The following is a 17,569-nucleotide window of genomic DNA, read 5'->3' as shown; positions in this document are numbered from 1 at the left end:
AATATACATTAAAATATGCACAAGGTTTTACTGGATTATAAAAAGACACTTAGACCCTGGCTGGTGTGGCTCAGTGGATTGAGTGCCAGCCTGCAAACCAAAGGGTCTCTGGTTCCATTCCCAGTCAGGGCACGAGCCTGGGTTGTGGGCCAGGTTCCCAGTGGGGGGTATTCAAGAGGCAACCACACATTGATGTTTCTCTCCCTGTCTTCTCCCTCCCTTCCCATCTCTCTAAAAATAAAATGAATAAACCATTTTAAAAAAGACACTTATGTTGAAGGTGTTTCATGGAGAAGGTTAAAGTATATTTAGGAAAGTTAATATAGGGATTCTGGATGGAATAGATGGTAGAAAAAGACAATTCAGAAACCTTTAAGAGAAGGGTTGATTTTTCTCCCAAAGATAAAGTATAAACTTAATTCAGCTGGTATTTAGCCTGCAGTTCTCAGAAATATATACATTATCAAGTGGATTCTGAGATTGCTAAATCATCCCTCCTTATTTATCAAGTTTAACATTGTTGATATAACCCATTATTTTTTAAAATTTTCTTAAGAGCAAAAGTTCAACTAATGTTTACAAATCCATAGGTATCATCAAAGAATATCCAAAAGAGCTTTGAGCTGAAAATAGGTATCTAAAATTCTGAAAAATGCCTAATTTTAAAAAGAAACTTTTCAGAAAAAAATCCATAATTTACTGTCCACACTTGGGTGAAGTTACAGCAGGTAAAGGTAAAGCCTCGTTCTGAGGCTTTGACTTTATTCACATATAACTGGTAGTGAGCCATAGTTTTGGTTAAACAGTCCAACTAGGATCACAATGGGGGTAGCAGAACTTATGTCAGGCTTAAAAGTCTTGAAGAAAGCTCTGGGTGTTGAGTGAAATATAGTCTCTACTTGTACAGGGCTTTTATGAGGAAACCAGATTTACTTAGCTCTGCATATCATTCATCAGGCCATTATCTGATCCATTATCTTCTTTAGAAAAAAATAAGTTGAATTAGCTTTCAATCACCAATCTCCAAGCAGAAATTATAATAACAGCCCTCTCATTGTTTCTTTTTTTAAAAACCCATATTCCCAACCCACAATTGAGAAAAAAAAAGGGGGGAAAGACTGTTGTCAAAATTGACTAAAACAAAGAATGATTAGTGTTCCTTTTATTACACTATCAAAAATGGAGTTTAAGGAAAGTGCAGTGAAATTATAATGGGCACTCCAAATAAGCTTTGTGTATAAAATAAAGTTAGTAAATACAAACTATCTTAATCTCACACACTGTGACCTGAAATAATGCCTTCTAATAGCTATTCTTGATTCATCCTCAGTTTTGCTTCCAACTATGTGGTTTTGAGTTAACTATAAACTGTGCCTTGGCTTGTCTTCCTGATTCATAAATTGTACTTAAAAGTAGTCATATTTGGGGTATATACAATAGGGTTTCATAAAATTTGTTTATAATTTAGGATCATCTTGAGACTGGAAGTTACTGCAAATTTCCCTGTAAGAGTTGAAATATAACCAAAGAGAAAAGATTTTTTAATATTTTACAAAAGAAATGGAAGATGAGGAAATCATCTAAGAAGAGAAAGATTATCAGTGAAAAGAATGTGATTATTTTCAATACCATACAATTCTCTTTCCAGAACACAAACATAAATATCCAAAATTCTTTATGTGGGACAACTCTAATTTGGAATGTCACAAGTAGCATTATTAGCCTATTTTCCCGAGTTGAAGATCCTTACAACATTTGTATACCTTTTTTCTTCCTTAAAATACATCTCCTTTGGGACTCACCTTTGTTATTAAACATCACACCTAACTAATGGCAAATCACTGTGCATTTTTTTCAAGGGCATCCAAAACAACCAGAGAGAAAGAGAGGAGGAGAGAGAGGGAGGGAAGACAGAGATGGAGACAGAGACAGAGGGCACAAACATAAGAGCCCACAACACTTTTCCTGAAGAGAAAAATTCATTTTCAAAGGAAAAGGAATAATAATAGATAGGACACTATTCTGAGCCAGTATTAGCATTTCAAAACAAAACAAGCTGAAGTTCTCTTGAAACCTAATCTTGGACTTCTAAAAATAAACATGAAATCCCAATTTTTAAATGAAAAACAGGCCATTTGCCTTAACAGTTTTTGCCCTTTTTATTGAATGTACCAGGGTGACACTGATTAATAACATGATACAGGTGTCAGGTGTACAGTTCTATTATACATCATCTGTACACTATTGTGTGTTCACCACCCACAGTCTAGTCTCCGTCCATCATTTATCCTATACCTTCCTATACCCTCCTACACTCCTCTCCCCCAACCCCCAGCAATGACCAAACTGTTGTCCTTGTCCATGACTTTTTCTCTCATTTTTTTTTGCTCTATACCTTCCCCCTTACCTAGCCCCGCAACCCTCCATCCCCACAAGTCTCAGACTACTCTCTATGTATGAGTCTGTCTCTATTCAGCTTAATTCAGTTTGTTCATTGGATTCTGCATATGAGTGAAATCATATGGTAAAGCTGTGCTATATTTACAAATGGAATACTACTCAGCCATGAAAAAGAAGGAAATTTTGCCCTTTGTGACAGCATGGGTAAACCTGGAGATAATTATGCTAAGTGAAATAAGCCAGTCAGAAAAAGGCAAGTGCCTTAACAGTTTTAACAAGTTATTGGGCTGCTGATGAAAAAATTTTTCTTTCAAAGGAACTCAAAATACTTGCTATTGATCACATTTTTAAAAAGCTAATAACATTCTTTGGAAGTAGGGGTAAGGACATTTCTTCTATTTTACAGAGGGGAAAAAACATAGAGTTCAACCTATTATCCTAAGGCCTATGCTTCCCAATCCAGGCACCCCTGGTTGATTAGTGCACTAATAACAGGAAAGAGTCCAGACAAATTATTATTAAACAACATTAAAAAGTCACAGCCTTCAACTCAGCATTCTAAAACAGCTGTGTTTTTTTGTAACAGTAAGCAGTACAATTCATAATTTTAGAACAAAATATTTTTCTGGAAATTGAATTTTAAAGGCATTGCATTAGGTTTTATATTAGCCATATCATATTATTTTCTGCATTAAATAACACCATTTTGTATCATAAATGAACAATGCCCAATATTTGGGCTTTGGGGAATTATTGATTAAAAAATGTTTAAAATGCTGACTTTGAGACTAGTTTAAATTCAATAAATCACGAATCTCGCAAAATAACCAATATATAAGAATATTCCCTGTAGCATGATCTTAGAGTGTACTGATCTACAAGCATAAACCCACCATGCTTCCTTAAAAAGAAAAGGGGCATAAGAGAATAGAAAAAAAAATCAGAAGATTTATTTTAAGCTTTCCAACCCAAGGTAGGTTTTAAACTCTTTCAGGAGAAAGACCTTGTCCTCAGTTGAACATTTTATCAGCAGATATTTAGGAAATATATGTTAAATTGATAACTCGTAGATCTCTACATATTGTATAGTGCCTTTGTTCCTCTACTTCCAAAAATCTGATGTTCCTCTTCACTACTTGAAAAGGGGTACAAAATATCTTTCATTGGTCACCCAGATTTCCACAATTTTAGTCCCAGAGTCTAGGACAACAAGTAATAGAGAGTGGTACTGCAGCATATTACCAAGGGAGGTTGTATATTTCCTTCTTTGGAGAGTTTACTAAAAGAAAATTGATTACAATCTTTCTGGGACAGTTCACAGGCAGTCCTTATGTAGATGGACTGGATGACCTCCTATGATCCCTCCTAACCAGACACCTTTGATATTTTATTTTCAGTATGTTTGATGCTGATAAAATGAAAAAAGACCAAATGCCACTTTTTTCTGCAACAGAGAAGGGACTTGCAGTATTATACTCTACGTTTCTTCATAACAAGTGGCATTAATCTCAATAGATATTTTTCCCATGCTCTATCTATAGTTGTTTTAGTGTACAAAGCACTATTATAAAAGTTTGAAAGCATAATGCTATTTCAAGAGGAACAATATGATAGTAGTGGGAAAATTATATACCAAAACAACAGGACCAAACTAGATTTCCATGCCTTTAAACTCGTGGTAATGAGGCAACCATTGTTGACAGACTTCAAATATTTTAGTTGGAGAGAGTTAGAAATATGTTGGAAGGGGGAAAGAGGAGTTAAAATTACCTTTACTTACCTAGTAATTTGGTGGAGACATAGGGAGAAATATTGATATTTTCAGCACTTAGCCTCTTTGGCATATGCTTGACCAAAGGCAAACACTGAATAGCTCCCACAAGGGAAGGTCTAGCACAAGAGATCTTTATCAAATTTCACTGTAGCAGTGGCATGAACTAAACCCAAAGTAAATAAAGCACACTGATAAGAAGAACCCTGAACCAAACATTAAAACATACTGTTTGGAACCCCAAAATCCTTGGGAAACATAGAAAGAGCTAAGGAGAGCAGGAAGGGAGAGACAAACATAAGCTGGCTGGAATGTTAGAAATAAAGGAGTTAGTAAATACACCTAAGATTTTTGTAAGGCATAATTGTTTACACAAAAAATCAAGGCCAGGGTGATCCCAAGGTGAAGGAATTATAAAGTCTAAAAGGCATTTTTCAGACAATGAAAAAGGGCATTAGCATGCTTTGTTCCAGAATCCTAAGATAACAGGTAGAAATAGGTAATGGAACCACAGACCTCGAACTTGGCGTCATCACTGATACATTTCACTGTAATCAGAACTGTATAATAATCATGACCATTCCAAGTATCCAAACATAAGAGGAAAGGGCAAACCGTGTTTACAATCTACTTCCCACATCTTTCACTAGTAAAATGGCAAGAAAGATGAGTAAAAGTTAAATTGAACTCAAACTATTGCTGTTTCTACAGGAGCTATTCAAGGACGTCATTGTCAGGATGACTAGAAGAGGAAGACAGAATACTTTGGAAAATTTGTTGGGAGGCAGGAGATTGATTACTGTGAGACAGTGTACCAACTTTCATGCAAGTAGTCCTAAAGTACTTCTGCCTTTTGGCCCATGCTATATGCCTCCTTTTTCCCCAGACATCATAGCTTAGTCCCCTAAACTGACATCACCATACTTCCTTACATATTCTGGATCAGAGAAAAGGCTGAGAAATCTTTAATTCTGGCCCTTTTATGCTGTCGAGCACCTCAGTCCAGAGTCCAGCTCAGTGTATGGCAAAAAATATTTTCTGAATGAACAAATTTGGGGTAAAAGGAAGAGAATCCCCAGTACAGCTTACGGATGCAGAATTTATGGGGCCTGTATAGCTAATTTATTCAAATTGTCCATCCCCCATATAAGGCTGTGCTCTTGAGCATCTCTGCCAAGGGTTTATATGGTGTGTGTGTACATACACTATTATGATTGTTCAATTAGAAATACTTCACACTGTGATCTAGAATTTAGCAATTTAATGTATATGGAATGCCAAATTTCTAATTTCTTTCCACTTATCTTTCATTCTTTTTCTTTCTTAAATTGCATTCACCAGACGCTAAGTCATTCCAGAAATCTTAAGTGGGCTATCTCCCTATTGACCTGGCACTCTTGTAACTCCTTCTAGCCTTTTGGAAACTGGTTTAGGATTGGGGGAGGGGACTAAGTGTAAAAAAAAAATTGAAAAAAAAAAAACCCAGATTGGTTGTACTTTCTAGTGACTAAAATAATTCATCTCACAGCAAGAAGTTAGGACAATATTTTGTAAAGAGTCAAAGTGGACTTTATTGAAGTTTGGCGAGTAGGTTAATAGAAGTCGTCCAGCTGTTCTTCATAATTTCTATAAGAACTTCAACTTTCCTCCTAATTCTCTTACAAGGTTAATTTAAATTTAAAAATAAAGACCTATTTCCAAGTGGTCAACTCAGACTTTATATGGTTTTATTTCTAACTGAAATGAGCAAAGGCTCTAATACTTTAAAGACAATGTTGTCTGAAGTAATTTGTATGTCTCTTCATAATATATTCATAGGCCCTTTTCAGATATAAATCATAAAGGTGGACATTTGGTTTCATTGTTTTGTAATCACAAATATTCATCTCTCTCTGTCATAATTGTAACATTAGTTTTTAGTATTTCAGTCACTAGTCACTGAGTTAGTTTAAAGTTGATTCTACAGTTAAATAAAAAAAATGAACCATGTTCTAATAAACGTAAGCTGGAAAAACTGATGAATGGCATTTTGAAAGGCAAAATCCTAGTTCACTTAGTGTGGTTCTTTTTTAGTAGCTGTAGGATAATTTCATTTTCTTTTCAACTATCTTACTTCTTTTTTTCACCAAGCTACTCAAATAGTCAATATACTCACTTCTCTCTCATTACACAATGAATTTCTTAACACTTTCCAGTCAGGCTGCCACCCTTATCATTTCACTGAAACTCCTATTTCCAAGTTCACTAATGATTTCCTTATTTTGAATTCAATAACTTTTTCAAGTCAGCTTTTATGATTTCTTTATAGCACCAGCAACAGTGTCCACCTTCCTTGAAAACACTTCCCTACCCATTTCCATTAAAGAATGCTCCTCTGATGTCTCAATGAATCCTCTTGCTTCCTTACCCACCTGCTATCCTAAATATGAACATTCACCAGGGTCCTGTCCTTATTCTCAACCCTCTTTTCATCTCACTCTATAATTCTTCCCTCTAAGTGAGCTCCTTCTTTCATATGGTTTCAACCACCTCTTTGTGAATGACTCACAAATTCACTCTCCAGCCACCATCTTTCCCAGGTTCTAGTCACACATTTCCCACTAGCAACTGCACATCTTTATATTTGGATGACTTGTTTCAACTTGAATTTAAACATGTCATGCATTTATGCATCACAAGCATTTATTTAGAAGCTTACCATGTATAAACATATTCTGGGCAGTTGGAAGCTCATGGTTTGGTGCAGAAGGTAAATAAGTTGTTGATATCACTGTTGAATTTTGAAATAGTACTATTCCACAGTAGATCTCTACAAAATATCTTGAATTTTGACACAACCATCAATATAAGGGGAGAAAAGCTAGGATATTCACTATAAAAACACTGACTTAGCCTCAAAATCTGTTCTTTTTATGTACATGAATGAAAACAATTACTGTGATAGAGACAATCTCTATAGCTTGAAAAAATGTTTAAAAGAAACATTTTAATATTATTATATACATGTCTTTGTCTTTTTATCTTATTCTTTTACATAGAATACTTATTAATTAATCATTAATCATATGAAATGAAAGTTGCTATACGTTTTTACTAAAACAAACTAGACACATAAATTGATACACACCATCCCAACCTCAAGAAATTGTAAAAGGACATCAAATGGTGGTCCTATTTGCAAGTGAGGATACAAACTGAGGCCATAATTATCTCACTAGGAGATGATCTAAGTACCTTTCTTTATAATTGTTGGAACAATACACGTATTGCCAACTCAAGGGTTCAAAGTTTGCTTTTTTTCTTCCCCCAGAATCTCTTAACATGAGCTGTTGCACAATACCATATCTAATTTTGTACTATTGTCACCTTTTGTTTTAAATGCTTTTATGTACTGTTCCCATAGTTTATACATTAACATGAAAGTACAATTCTAACATGCCTCTGCCAACCACATTGTGCAGTGAAAAAATAATATGTATGTCTATAAATGAGTGCTTTTCACAAAGCAATTAGATATTGATTTATAGTAAGTCCATTTGGGCATCTTAGACATAACTTATTTAGATAAGATTATGTTAGATGTGTTGCATTTTAAAACATCACATGGTACAGTATTTTTCATGAAATGTGAACATAGTTACTGACATTTGAAGGCACACACAGAGCACTGTGGCTGGTGGGACTTCCAAGCAGTCTCTGACAGTTGAGCAGTGTAAGGATCCCTTGCAACGTGTAGTTTCATTTCTCAAATTTAACCTTTTAGTAGAGTCAGACTCAATTCCAAGTGACAAATATATACTTCTCTCTTCAGATTCCATAATTTTCAGTAATGAATTCCCAATGACAACACTTGTAGAAGCTGTCTTCCATGCTATTCTTCATTTTATGTCTTTTATATTCCACTTGTGAGGGTGATGAACAGCAAAGAAAGGTTTAGTGACCTACTCAAATCACAGAGGCAAGAGCCAATAATGCATACATCACTCTAATGCTACATTCTATAGCTAAAGGCTTAAAATCACTTCCAAACATAATTTGTCTATCTACTTTTAGTGAGACTGCCTTACACAAAATTTCTTATATTTGAATAAAGGTACATGTTATGCATTCTAAGTAATAGTATATACTAGGCTATATGACTGATTTTCTGCTCTGAAGAATTCTAAGTTCTCTGCATGATGTAACAGGGCACTAGAATTATTCTTGGTACTGTTAAAGACCAATTAATTAAGAAATATTGTTTTCTGGTTTTCCAAGTTCATCAGAAAACCCATTTTTTCAATGACTTTTAAATTAGTTTCAGGGCCACATTCAAGTGAATGAGTAATAAATATCCATCAGTTCTCAGAAATAGCATAGTGTTTAGAATCATGGGCTCCAGAATCAGATGGACCATGGATCCTTTGCCAGCTTTCTGATATTGTTAGCTCTTTGAGACTGTTTCCTCTTCTTAAACATGGGCATAATAAGTTTACTGAATTCATTGAGTTGCCATGAGAATTAAATAATATAACACCTATAAATTTCCTACCACTATCCCTGGCAGATTTTAACTGCTCAATAAATGAGAGCTCTTATTATTAACAACTAAAGCTGACAAATTAATTGCATGAGAAATTAAAGTAAGATGATGTATACTATTTTTTGCATATTAAGTAATTACCTATGCTCATCTTCCTTCTAAATTAACTTTGAAATATCATACTGGATACAGTGGTTTCTGGTATACTGCTACTATTAAATATATATTCAGTTTTATTTTTAACATTGAAAAATATACTGTACTTTGATGAAACAATTGGCTGAGTGGTAGTGATGAAACCAACAAAGAGGAATATTCTCTTGTGTTTAAAAAGTGAAGTTCTATTTGTCTTGACTCAATCAAGAGATAATTTTAAGTAAATCACCTAAGCAAAAATGTTTGCCCACACTCCAACTCTTTCATAGGGCCTCATTTTAAAAAATAACTAAGCCAAAGGGACAGAACTCAAAGGCCATAGTACTGCATTCTTGATAAATTTAGATGTACAGAACAATAAAAAGCTACCTTTTAATTATCTTTGTCTATCCACAGAAAGATGCTTCTCAGGGAGAGATTCAAAGACATAAAAATTCAATATGTGGCACAAATGTTATTTAAAAATGTGCCCTTGGTTAGGCAATTTTGTAAAAAAGCTAAACTGTACATGAAAATGTTGCTACTCATGTCCCTACCTCCCCCACTCACACCTAACTCTCATGCAAATTATGGATACAGACACATTTGCTTGGTTAGGCATCACCCAGTCATTTTCTTTCTTTTCAGAAATCATGCCATCTTAAATGGCAATGATAGATTCCTAATCACATGACAAGATTTTAATGTGTTAGTGACCTAATCTCTGTTCAATGCTTATACACTGCGGGGGTGTGTAAATAACAGTGTTTAGGAGTGGGTTCTGGAATGAGAACAACCTGGGTTCTAATTCCAGTTCTGCCATTTGTAATTCTTTGATCTTGAGAAACGTACCTAATGTTTCTGGGTCTTAGAGATCCCCCCTGCCATTACATGACGTGCATCTAATAATAGCACTTACCTCACAGGGTTATTATAAGTATATAAATAATTGAGATACTGTATGTAAAGCACAGGCACAATGCCTGACATATATGATGCATAAATAAATATTAGTTTTGACTATTACTAGAGCAAAATCTTGATTATCATGTTAATGAAAAGGTACTAAAACAAAAAAGGTAGCAACACTGACACTAAATAATTTTAAATATCCTTTTTTTAAAAAATACTTTTTCTTTTTTTTTTTAGATTTTTATTTATTTATTTATTTTTTAGAGAGGGAAGGAAGGGAGATAGAGAGACAGAGAGAGAGAGAGAGAGAGAAACATCAATGTGCGGTTGCTGGGGGTTATGGCCTGCAACCCAGGCATGTACCCTGGCTGGGAATCGAACCTGGGACACTTTGGTTCCCAGCCCGTGCTCAATCCACTGAGCTACGCCAGCCAGGGCATTTAAATATCCTTTAAAATAGTTATGATATTTCTAAACTTATATTTAATTTTTGCCTGATGTCTGGCAATCTAGAACACTTCAAACCAACTAATAAAGCCAAAATATGAGAGACTGGGCTAGAAAATAATTCCTTTGCTTAGAATTATTCCCTGCTGGACAAATGAAAAAAGTAAGGTTTGCCTCTCATATTACTAAAAACCACCACCATAAATGAGTTGCCCTTTCTCTCTGAATGTACAGTTTTGAAATCTTGGTTTGGATTGGAGGAAGTATTTAAGTAGCAGGTTTAAAAGACCTCCTGGTGGACTGCTAAATAGAACTGAAACAAAACAGATGGTCAGATAGCAACCAACAGATTCTCAATCTGTTTAATTTTATCAGTAAGAAATGAAATATATCATTCACCCTTGATAATTCAATTAAATCAGAAAGTAGTCCTGTCAAAGGTATATGCTTGATTATACAATATACCTTTTAGAATAGAATTTAGATATTAACTAGAAAATTACAATATTTGACCTGATTATGGGTAGGTTTTCAATTTATTTTTTTCCAAGCCAATCCAGGGTGAGGACTAACCTTCAAGTTTATTGATCAAAACGTTTCCTTAATAAACTAGCTAGTATTTGATCTTGAGATGAATCCATCCCTCCTACCAGACTATGAATCTTACTAAATTCCACAATACATTCTTCCCTGCAACCGTTTGACTTTTAAGTACCTTTTTAAATAACCAAGAATCTTAATAATTAATAACTGTTTCCCAAGTCTCTTTAAGTTGGGCCAAATTACTCCATATGCTTCACCATTCCTCTGAAACTTAGGAAATCAGTCATAGAATAGAGGGCACCAAGCTGGAGGCACTAGTCTTGAGTTCCTGCATTTGCCATGTAAAAGATGCCCATGTTTCACTGTTCAGGACATCTAAAATGTGTATCCAAACAGTCATCTGATGAACAGCTCCTGATTTCATTCTTCTAAGTAGCTTATGAATAGCTTGAAACAGCATTCAATCAAACCTTGGAAGCTATGACAAAGACCACTGCATAAATCAAATCAATGTTCAATTTATAAATACAGAGACAGAGCAGCAAAAATACTTTGTCACCTAAAATGCAATTAATTGAGAATTATGTATATGAAGAACTGTGGCTTGTTGTTCTATATCCATATTATCTGAGTGAAGAAAATACTGTGACTAGTGACTCATGCATTGACTATCATGAATGTTCATTTTACTTGTTTCTGTAGCATGTGCACTGAATATTACCATAGAGGAAAAGTATGTATATTTCATTTGCTATATGGACAATCCAAGTAGTATATGCTTTAGCAGTCATAAAAAGGATCATTTTAAAAAAGTTATTCCATAAATGAAACCCTCAGAAGCCATCTATAATCTACTGCAGCCTTAAAATGTCTACACCAAGCACACCTAGAATGCATAGAGGCCACAAAAGGGAGATCACTATGGCTCTATGGCAAAAGAGTATGGAAAGCAAACTTGCAATTTAAAACCAAGCTGTATCACTGTAGTAATTCTGACCAAAGGCCAATGTTGATTTTTGTTTAAAGTTATTGAAATTTACTAAGCTATATAACCTCTGTACTTACTATTCTTTTTCCATTAAATGTAAATTTACAGGATATTACAATCTCAACAAATGCATGTTGTATATTACTGTTATAGTGGATTAAGACATGCATGAACAGTTCTGAACAGGCAGAAATCACTTCCTACAGACAGACAATTTCAGAGGTGCATTCCTGCTAAATGTTTTCCATAAAAAGAAAGAGTACAAAGCCCTGACTTTTCATACTTTGACCTACAAAACATTAGTTCCAAATGTGCCTCTCTTTGTGATCTCACTGGCCTTGAATGAATACCCATTCACCCCACATACTGACATTCACCTTTAGATATACTATTCCTCCTTCACACTAGCCCCTTTTTATGAACAATATCCAGGCAATCATTCCACTCACAGGACGTACTCCTTTCCATACCTCTCACCTCATGGTGATGTTTACCTCCAGTTCCTCCTAGCTGTCAAGCATTACTGGAAGGATATATTTCTTAGTGTTTAAACACATGTTATTTGGATTCAGCTTGTATTAGATTCCAGATCTGTGGCTTACTACTTGTGTGACCTTGAGAAAGCTGTTTACGTCTCTGAATCTGTATTTCTTTATCTTAAAAATGGAGATAATCACAGTGCTTAATCCACAGGACTACAAATTGTCAAGAAGAATGAGATAGTATCTGGCAAACTTAAGTGTCTCTATTATCATTATTATGGCTACTGTCAAAAAAATCCATTGCAAAAATGAACATTCTTCCTTTCATTTCTAAACTTCTCAGAAGCAACTGTTGCTCCTCCATATGGAGGCAGAGTTGAGTACAAGTTTGAAAACTTTTTTTTTTTAAAAAATCAGGCTGTCAGGGAAAGGGCGTCTTGAGAAAAGGAAAGAGTAAGTTGATATTGTCTCGCAATTCTAATAGATCCTACCCTGCCTGATAAAATCTCTAATATTGGTTATTCTTATGACAAGTACTAGGAAGAATCAGAAAACAGTCAGAGCTTTCCAATATGAAACCAAAAGTTGTCTTTTAAAAATGTTCTTCATGCCCTGGCTGGCGTAGCTCAGTGGATTGAGCGCGGGCTGCGAACCAAAGTGTCGCAGGTTCGATTCCCAGCCAGGGCACATGCTTGGGTTGCAGGCCATGACCCCCAGCAACCGCACATTGATGTTTCTCTCTCTCTCTCTAATCCTCCCTTCCCTCTCTAAAAATAAATAAAATAAAATAAAAAGAATACTAAACTTAAAAAAAAAATGTTCTTCAGAGGGCCACACTTAGTCACTTAATAGGAGTATCTCAGTTTGTGCAATTGTTAAGTTCCCATTACGTTTGCTGCCAAATTGCTAAATCCTGTTTTAAAGACATGTCATCAGTATTGAAGGAAAACCCTTAGTATTGCAAACAGAAGTGTTCCCACTTATGGTATAAAGGGTCTCTTCCTGAAGTATGCACATTTTATGCTGTTTTAGTATTTTGTAAAAGTGCTGTTTATAAAAGTACTGATTATAATAAAACAAGGATTTATGTCAGCAATATGCAGTAGAACTTTGCTCATAGGTTCACCAGAAGTATTACTGCAACAACTGCAACAAACAAATTTTTAATCACCTGTAAGAAAATAAAGTTGAAACAAAACACCAGTAACATAAATATTTCTTATTTGCATAATACTCAACAATGGAGTCGAAAAAATGAACATGATAAGAGAGGGTAGTCATTTGTAAGGCTCTTAGAAACTTAAGTCAATAAACTGAGAGGTGCAGTTCTTACATGAATAGAAATTTGAAAGGAGCCCTGGCTGGCGTAGCTCAGTGGATTGAGCGCGGGCTGCGAACCAAAGTGTTGCAGGTTCAATTCCCAGTCAGGGCACATGCCTGGGTTGCAGGCCATGACCCCCAGCAACTGCACATTGATGTCTCTCTCTCTCTCTCTGTTTCTCCCCCCCTTCCCTTTCTAAATATAAATAAATAAAATCTTAAAAGAAATTTGAAAGGAGTTTCTTCTTGAATATGTGTTTGGGGGAGGAGTAGGAGAGGGAGATAGGAAAGAATAAACAACAATATTGAAACTGCCTATCACAGGAAATGAAACTAATTTCCTGATCTGTTCAATCTGAACAAGGTGAACAAGGGTTTAACTAAGGGTATTAAGCTGGTCTTTAAAATTTTACAATCATTGTGTTGGACTTGAGACTCTGAGCAACTCAAATATTACTCTGAAATATCAGAATTAATATATATGGAAAATAATATGGCAAGAAGCTCAAAAACTGATGTTCAAAGGTAATTTCTAAAGTTTTCTTTTTTTTTCAACCTACACTTGCTAAAAAAATATAAAGGTAAGTATTCTATTTCAAAGTTGTATGAACAACTCACACATGGTGGCTAGAGAAGCCAAAGTTCACGGTTCAATCAAGGTTCTTGGATTTTCATACAACATTCAATTCTACTCCAAATCCTCTTAGCGGGTAATTAAACAAAGCAAAAACAAAACCACAGGAAAGGTGCTGCTCTAAACCCCAGAGAAGGGAGGGGGTTCCTATACCCTACATCTGATCCCACACATGTGTTCTTGCCACTGCTGGCTTTTCTCCTGAGTTGTGGAAAACAGAGACACTTTCATCATGGATATACACTCAGCTTTCACCCAAGTTTACCCCTTTGTTACTCATAGCTGCTGAAAAAAAGAAGCTATGCACCCCCGTGTTCATAGCAGCAGAATTTACAATAGCCAAGTGCTGGAAGCAAGCTAGATGCCCATCAGTAAATGAGTGAGTCAAAAAACTATGGTCCATCTACACGATGGAATAGTACGCAGCAGAAAGAAAGAAGGAGCTCCTAGCCTTTGCAACAGCATGGATGGACCTGGAGGGCATTATGCTAAGTAAGCCAGGCAGTGAAAGAGAAATACCATGTGATCTCACCTTTAACTAGAACATAATCAGCAAAACAAACCAGCAAGCAAAATAGAACCAGAGACACGGAAATAACAGCAAGCTGACAAGCTGACCGTACCCAGAGGGGAGGGGGAAGGACATAATGGGGGCAAAGAGGGAAGGGCCATCCAGGAACATGTATAAAGGACACATGGACAAAGCCAAAGCCAGGTAGAATAGAGGGTGAGAGGTGGGGAATGGCTGGGGTGGGGGGCACTGGTGGGAGGCAAATAGAGACAACTGTACTTGAACAACAATAAAAAAAGTTCAATATATGTTATAAATTATGAGCATGTGAATTCGGGGGTATGTGCCATAATCTGAAGAAGTAGCAACTTCAGTCTGCTACTACCCAGGAAGCCACTCCTTAGTTCCCTTTTCATTCATTTTTCTTAATATATTTGAAGCAGGTAGGAACTGTTCAATGTAAAACCTTTTGAAAGAAAAGCAAAGGTCAAAATAAGGTACAATATGGGAGGGGGGGGAAGATCCTTTCTCGTTATTTTTTTTTAACCAACAGCTTTGTACTATTGTTCCCAACTCCTCCCCCCCCATTGTGTCTAGCTGTGACAGACTTTTTAGGCGGAAGTAAAACACCCTCTCCTACATACAAGTAAAATAACTATTTTCTTACAGGAGTATTACTTTCTGAAAGTCATCACAATACCGCCGTGGGCCTCCATTCAGTTGTTATCAGTTAGAATGTATTTTACATCGTTTACAGATGTGCACTTCTGCCCCTCACCTCGGTACCTAGAGCATATGCGTCCGATGACCCACTCTTAAACATCACCAGCGTGTGATTTTACCGCACCTCTTCGCCTAACTTTCAAGACTCTGTGCCATCATGTCTCATCTACCAAAACTCCGTAGGTTTCTTTTTCCTTCCAAGAAACTTGGCCCCAACGTCACAAGACAAGGAAAGCTAAACTCCATGGAAAAATGAAATCCATGCAACAAAGGGAAGAAAGAGAAGAAGGGGGTGGGGTCAGAGTGTCTTCTGAAAGAGAAGCTACCACATGAACTTCTGCAATTTAACGGTTCTGGGGCAGCAAAAGCCTGGGGTGTTGGAAAGCAACAAAGATGGGCTCCCCACCCTCCTTACCGCTGTAGAGCCAGAGGAAGATGCAATGTACACACGGATCACCATCCTGGGAACAGCGGCTGTGGTAGTTGGGGTCCTGCAAATGGCTGGAGAGCAGGGGCAGCAAAGGCTGTAATTGAGCTAACAGCCGAACAGAGGTTGGAAGAGAAGGGTGGGGGAACGTGGAAGGGGAACTCGCTAGAGCCCCGCCTCCTCCCTTGGCTGCTTTCACTGGGCCGAGAGCTCTGCAGTCCCAGCCCCAAGTCCCGGAAGGCACGGGCTTGTTTGCATCATTTCTAATTTTTTTCTAAAGGAATCTCGAATAGCACCGCGAGATCTCTTGACATTTTTTTGCTATTCCCTCCAAGAGAACAGGGATAGAAGAAAGAAACAGAAAAGGGAGGGTTTGATTCAATTAGATTAGAATGAAAGAGCTTTTCCCACGGAGACTAAAACTTCTGCTTACAACTTCCGGCTCAGAAATGTATGCAAATGAGAAGGCAGATGTTCCTTGAATCCACGCACTATTAAGAAAGCCCTTGCTCTTAAAACCTTGTGCATTTGAAGAATCCTGTTTATTAGGATTGGGCACTGAAGGGCTGAGCGATGCCACAGAAGGTTATAAAGTTTCAGGTTTCCCTAAGCCAGAAATGGCAAGATTTGATTTCTTTGGAGCTTTGCTTTTTGTTAAGATTAGAAATCCTGCTTCTGTGTGAATACGCAGGAAGACCGACTCGCAAACTCAAGCATGGAGGAAGAAGTTGAAATCTAGAAAAAAAAAAGAAAAGAAAATGCAGTATAAGAAAGTAAATAATTTTTAATTTTGTAAAGCATTGTTTCCTTATTAATTGACCGAGGAAATGGAGTTTAAATCCTGTGTTGCAGGAGATGTTGAAATGGTGAGCAGAAAGAGAGCAAATGGTCATTTGTCCACACAGGGACCATATATGTCAGACTGTGATTTCAAATTTCCAAATTATGTCAAATAAACAGAATTAAGGAACTCACAAATTGAGTGGATAGAGGGAGTCAGTCACCTGTCCTACTTCTTCACTTTTCCTTTGCACTTGCTTTCCCTCTATATTCCAATGGTTTTATCACCTTTTTCTATGTTCAATAATTGTAGCTTCCTATTTCCTGTTAACAGGTTCTCCCTTCTCCATAGAACAACCTTGAGCAGTTGACTTTATCAGTTTAACAGAAGAAACTGAGACTCAGGGAATAAGTAATTTTTCCCAAAGTTATATAGCAAGTAAATTTCAGAGCCAGGACTAGACCTCAAATCCAACCCATTCCACAGGTCACCCTCTTGACCATAATTGTAACACAGTACCTGGAACAGGGAAAGTACTCAATTCTTAACTGTTTTCCCTAAAACATCACTTTTATTTGGCACTAAAGACAATACAGCCTGAAATACTTAAAATACTACTCCATTGACTATCAAATCAAGCCTAAATTATGTTTCTAAGGAGTTCCCACTGTAATCTGGCCCTACACTATTTATATAGTCTTCACTGTTTCCCTAAAGTAACTTCCCTGCATAATTATTGTTTACTCCCCACTGCAATCCCAGTACTTACTCATTTTCATGCCTTTGCTCTTTCTATCCTTTTATTCATTTTTTCCCGCATGCTCATATTCTTTTCTGTCCTCTCCATCTTCCCAACTCTTACTTTTCTAGACCTAATTTAAAATTGTTACACAAATGCCCCAGCAGGATAATCTAGCCACACTCGTCATTAGCAGCGTCAGGGTGACTGTTATTATGCTTCCCAGGCCACAGG

General features: G+C 36.4%; 1 protein-coding gene across 1 annotated transcript in view; it reads right to left on the bottom strand.

Annotated features, from left to right (window-relative positions):
* Positions 1-16,037, bottom strand: part of SH3BGRL (SH3 domain binding glutamate rich protein like) — a 55,920-nt gene extending 39,883 nt beyond the window's left edge. Inside the window, exon 1 of the mRNA XM_045847544.1 lies at positions 15,804-16,037. Coding sequence (XP_045703500.1) covers positions 15,804-15,848 — 45 coding nt within the window. The 5' untranslated portion in view covers positions 15,849-16,037. The remainder of the gene's footprint in view (positions 1-15,803) is intronic.
* Between the last annotated feature and the right edge of the window lie 1,532 nt (positions 16,038-17,569).

Source organism: Phyllostomus hastatus, unplaced genomic scaffold, assembly GCF_019186645.2.
Source record: "Phyllostomus hastatus isolate PE091 unplaced genomic scaffold, TTU_PhHast_1.1 phas_contig_551, whole genome shotgun sequence".
Classification (NCBI taxonomy): domain Eukaryota; kingdom Metazoa; phylum Chordata; class Mammalia; order Chiroptera; family Phyllostomidae; genus Phyllostomus; species Phyllostomus hastatus.
This window is presented reverse-complemented; position numbering and strand designations above follow the sequence as displayed.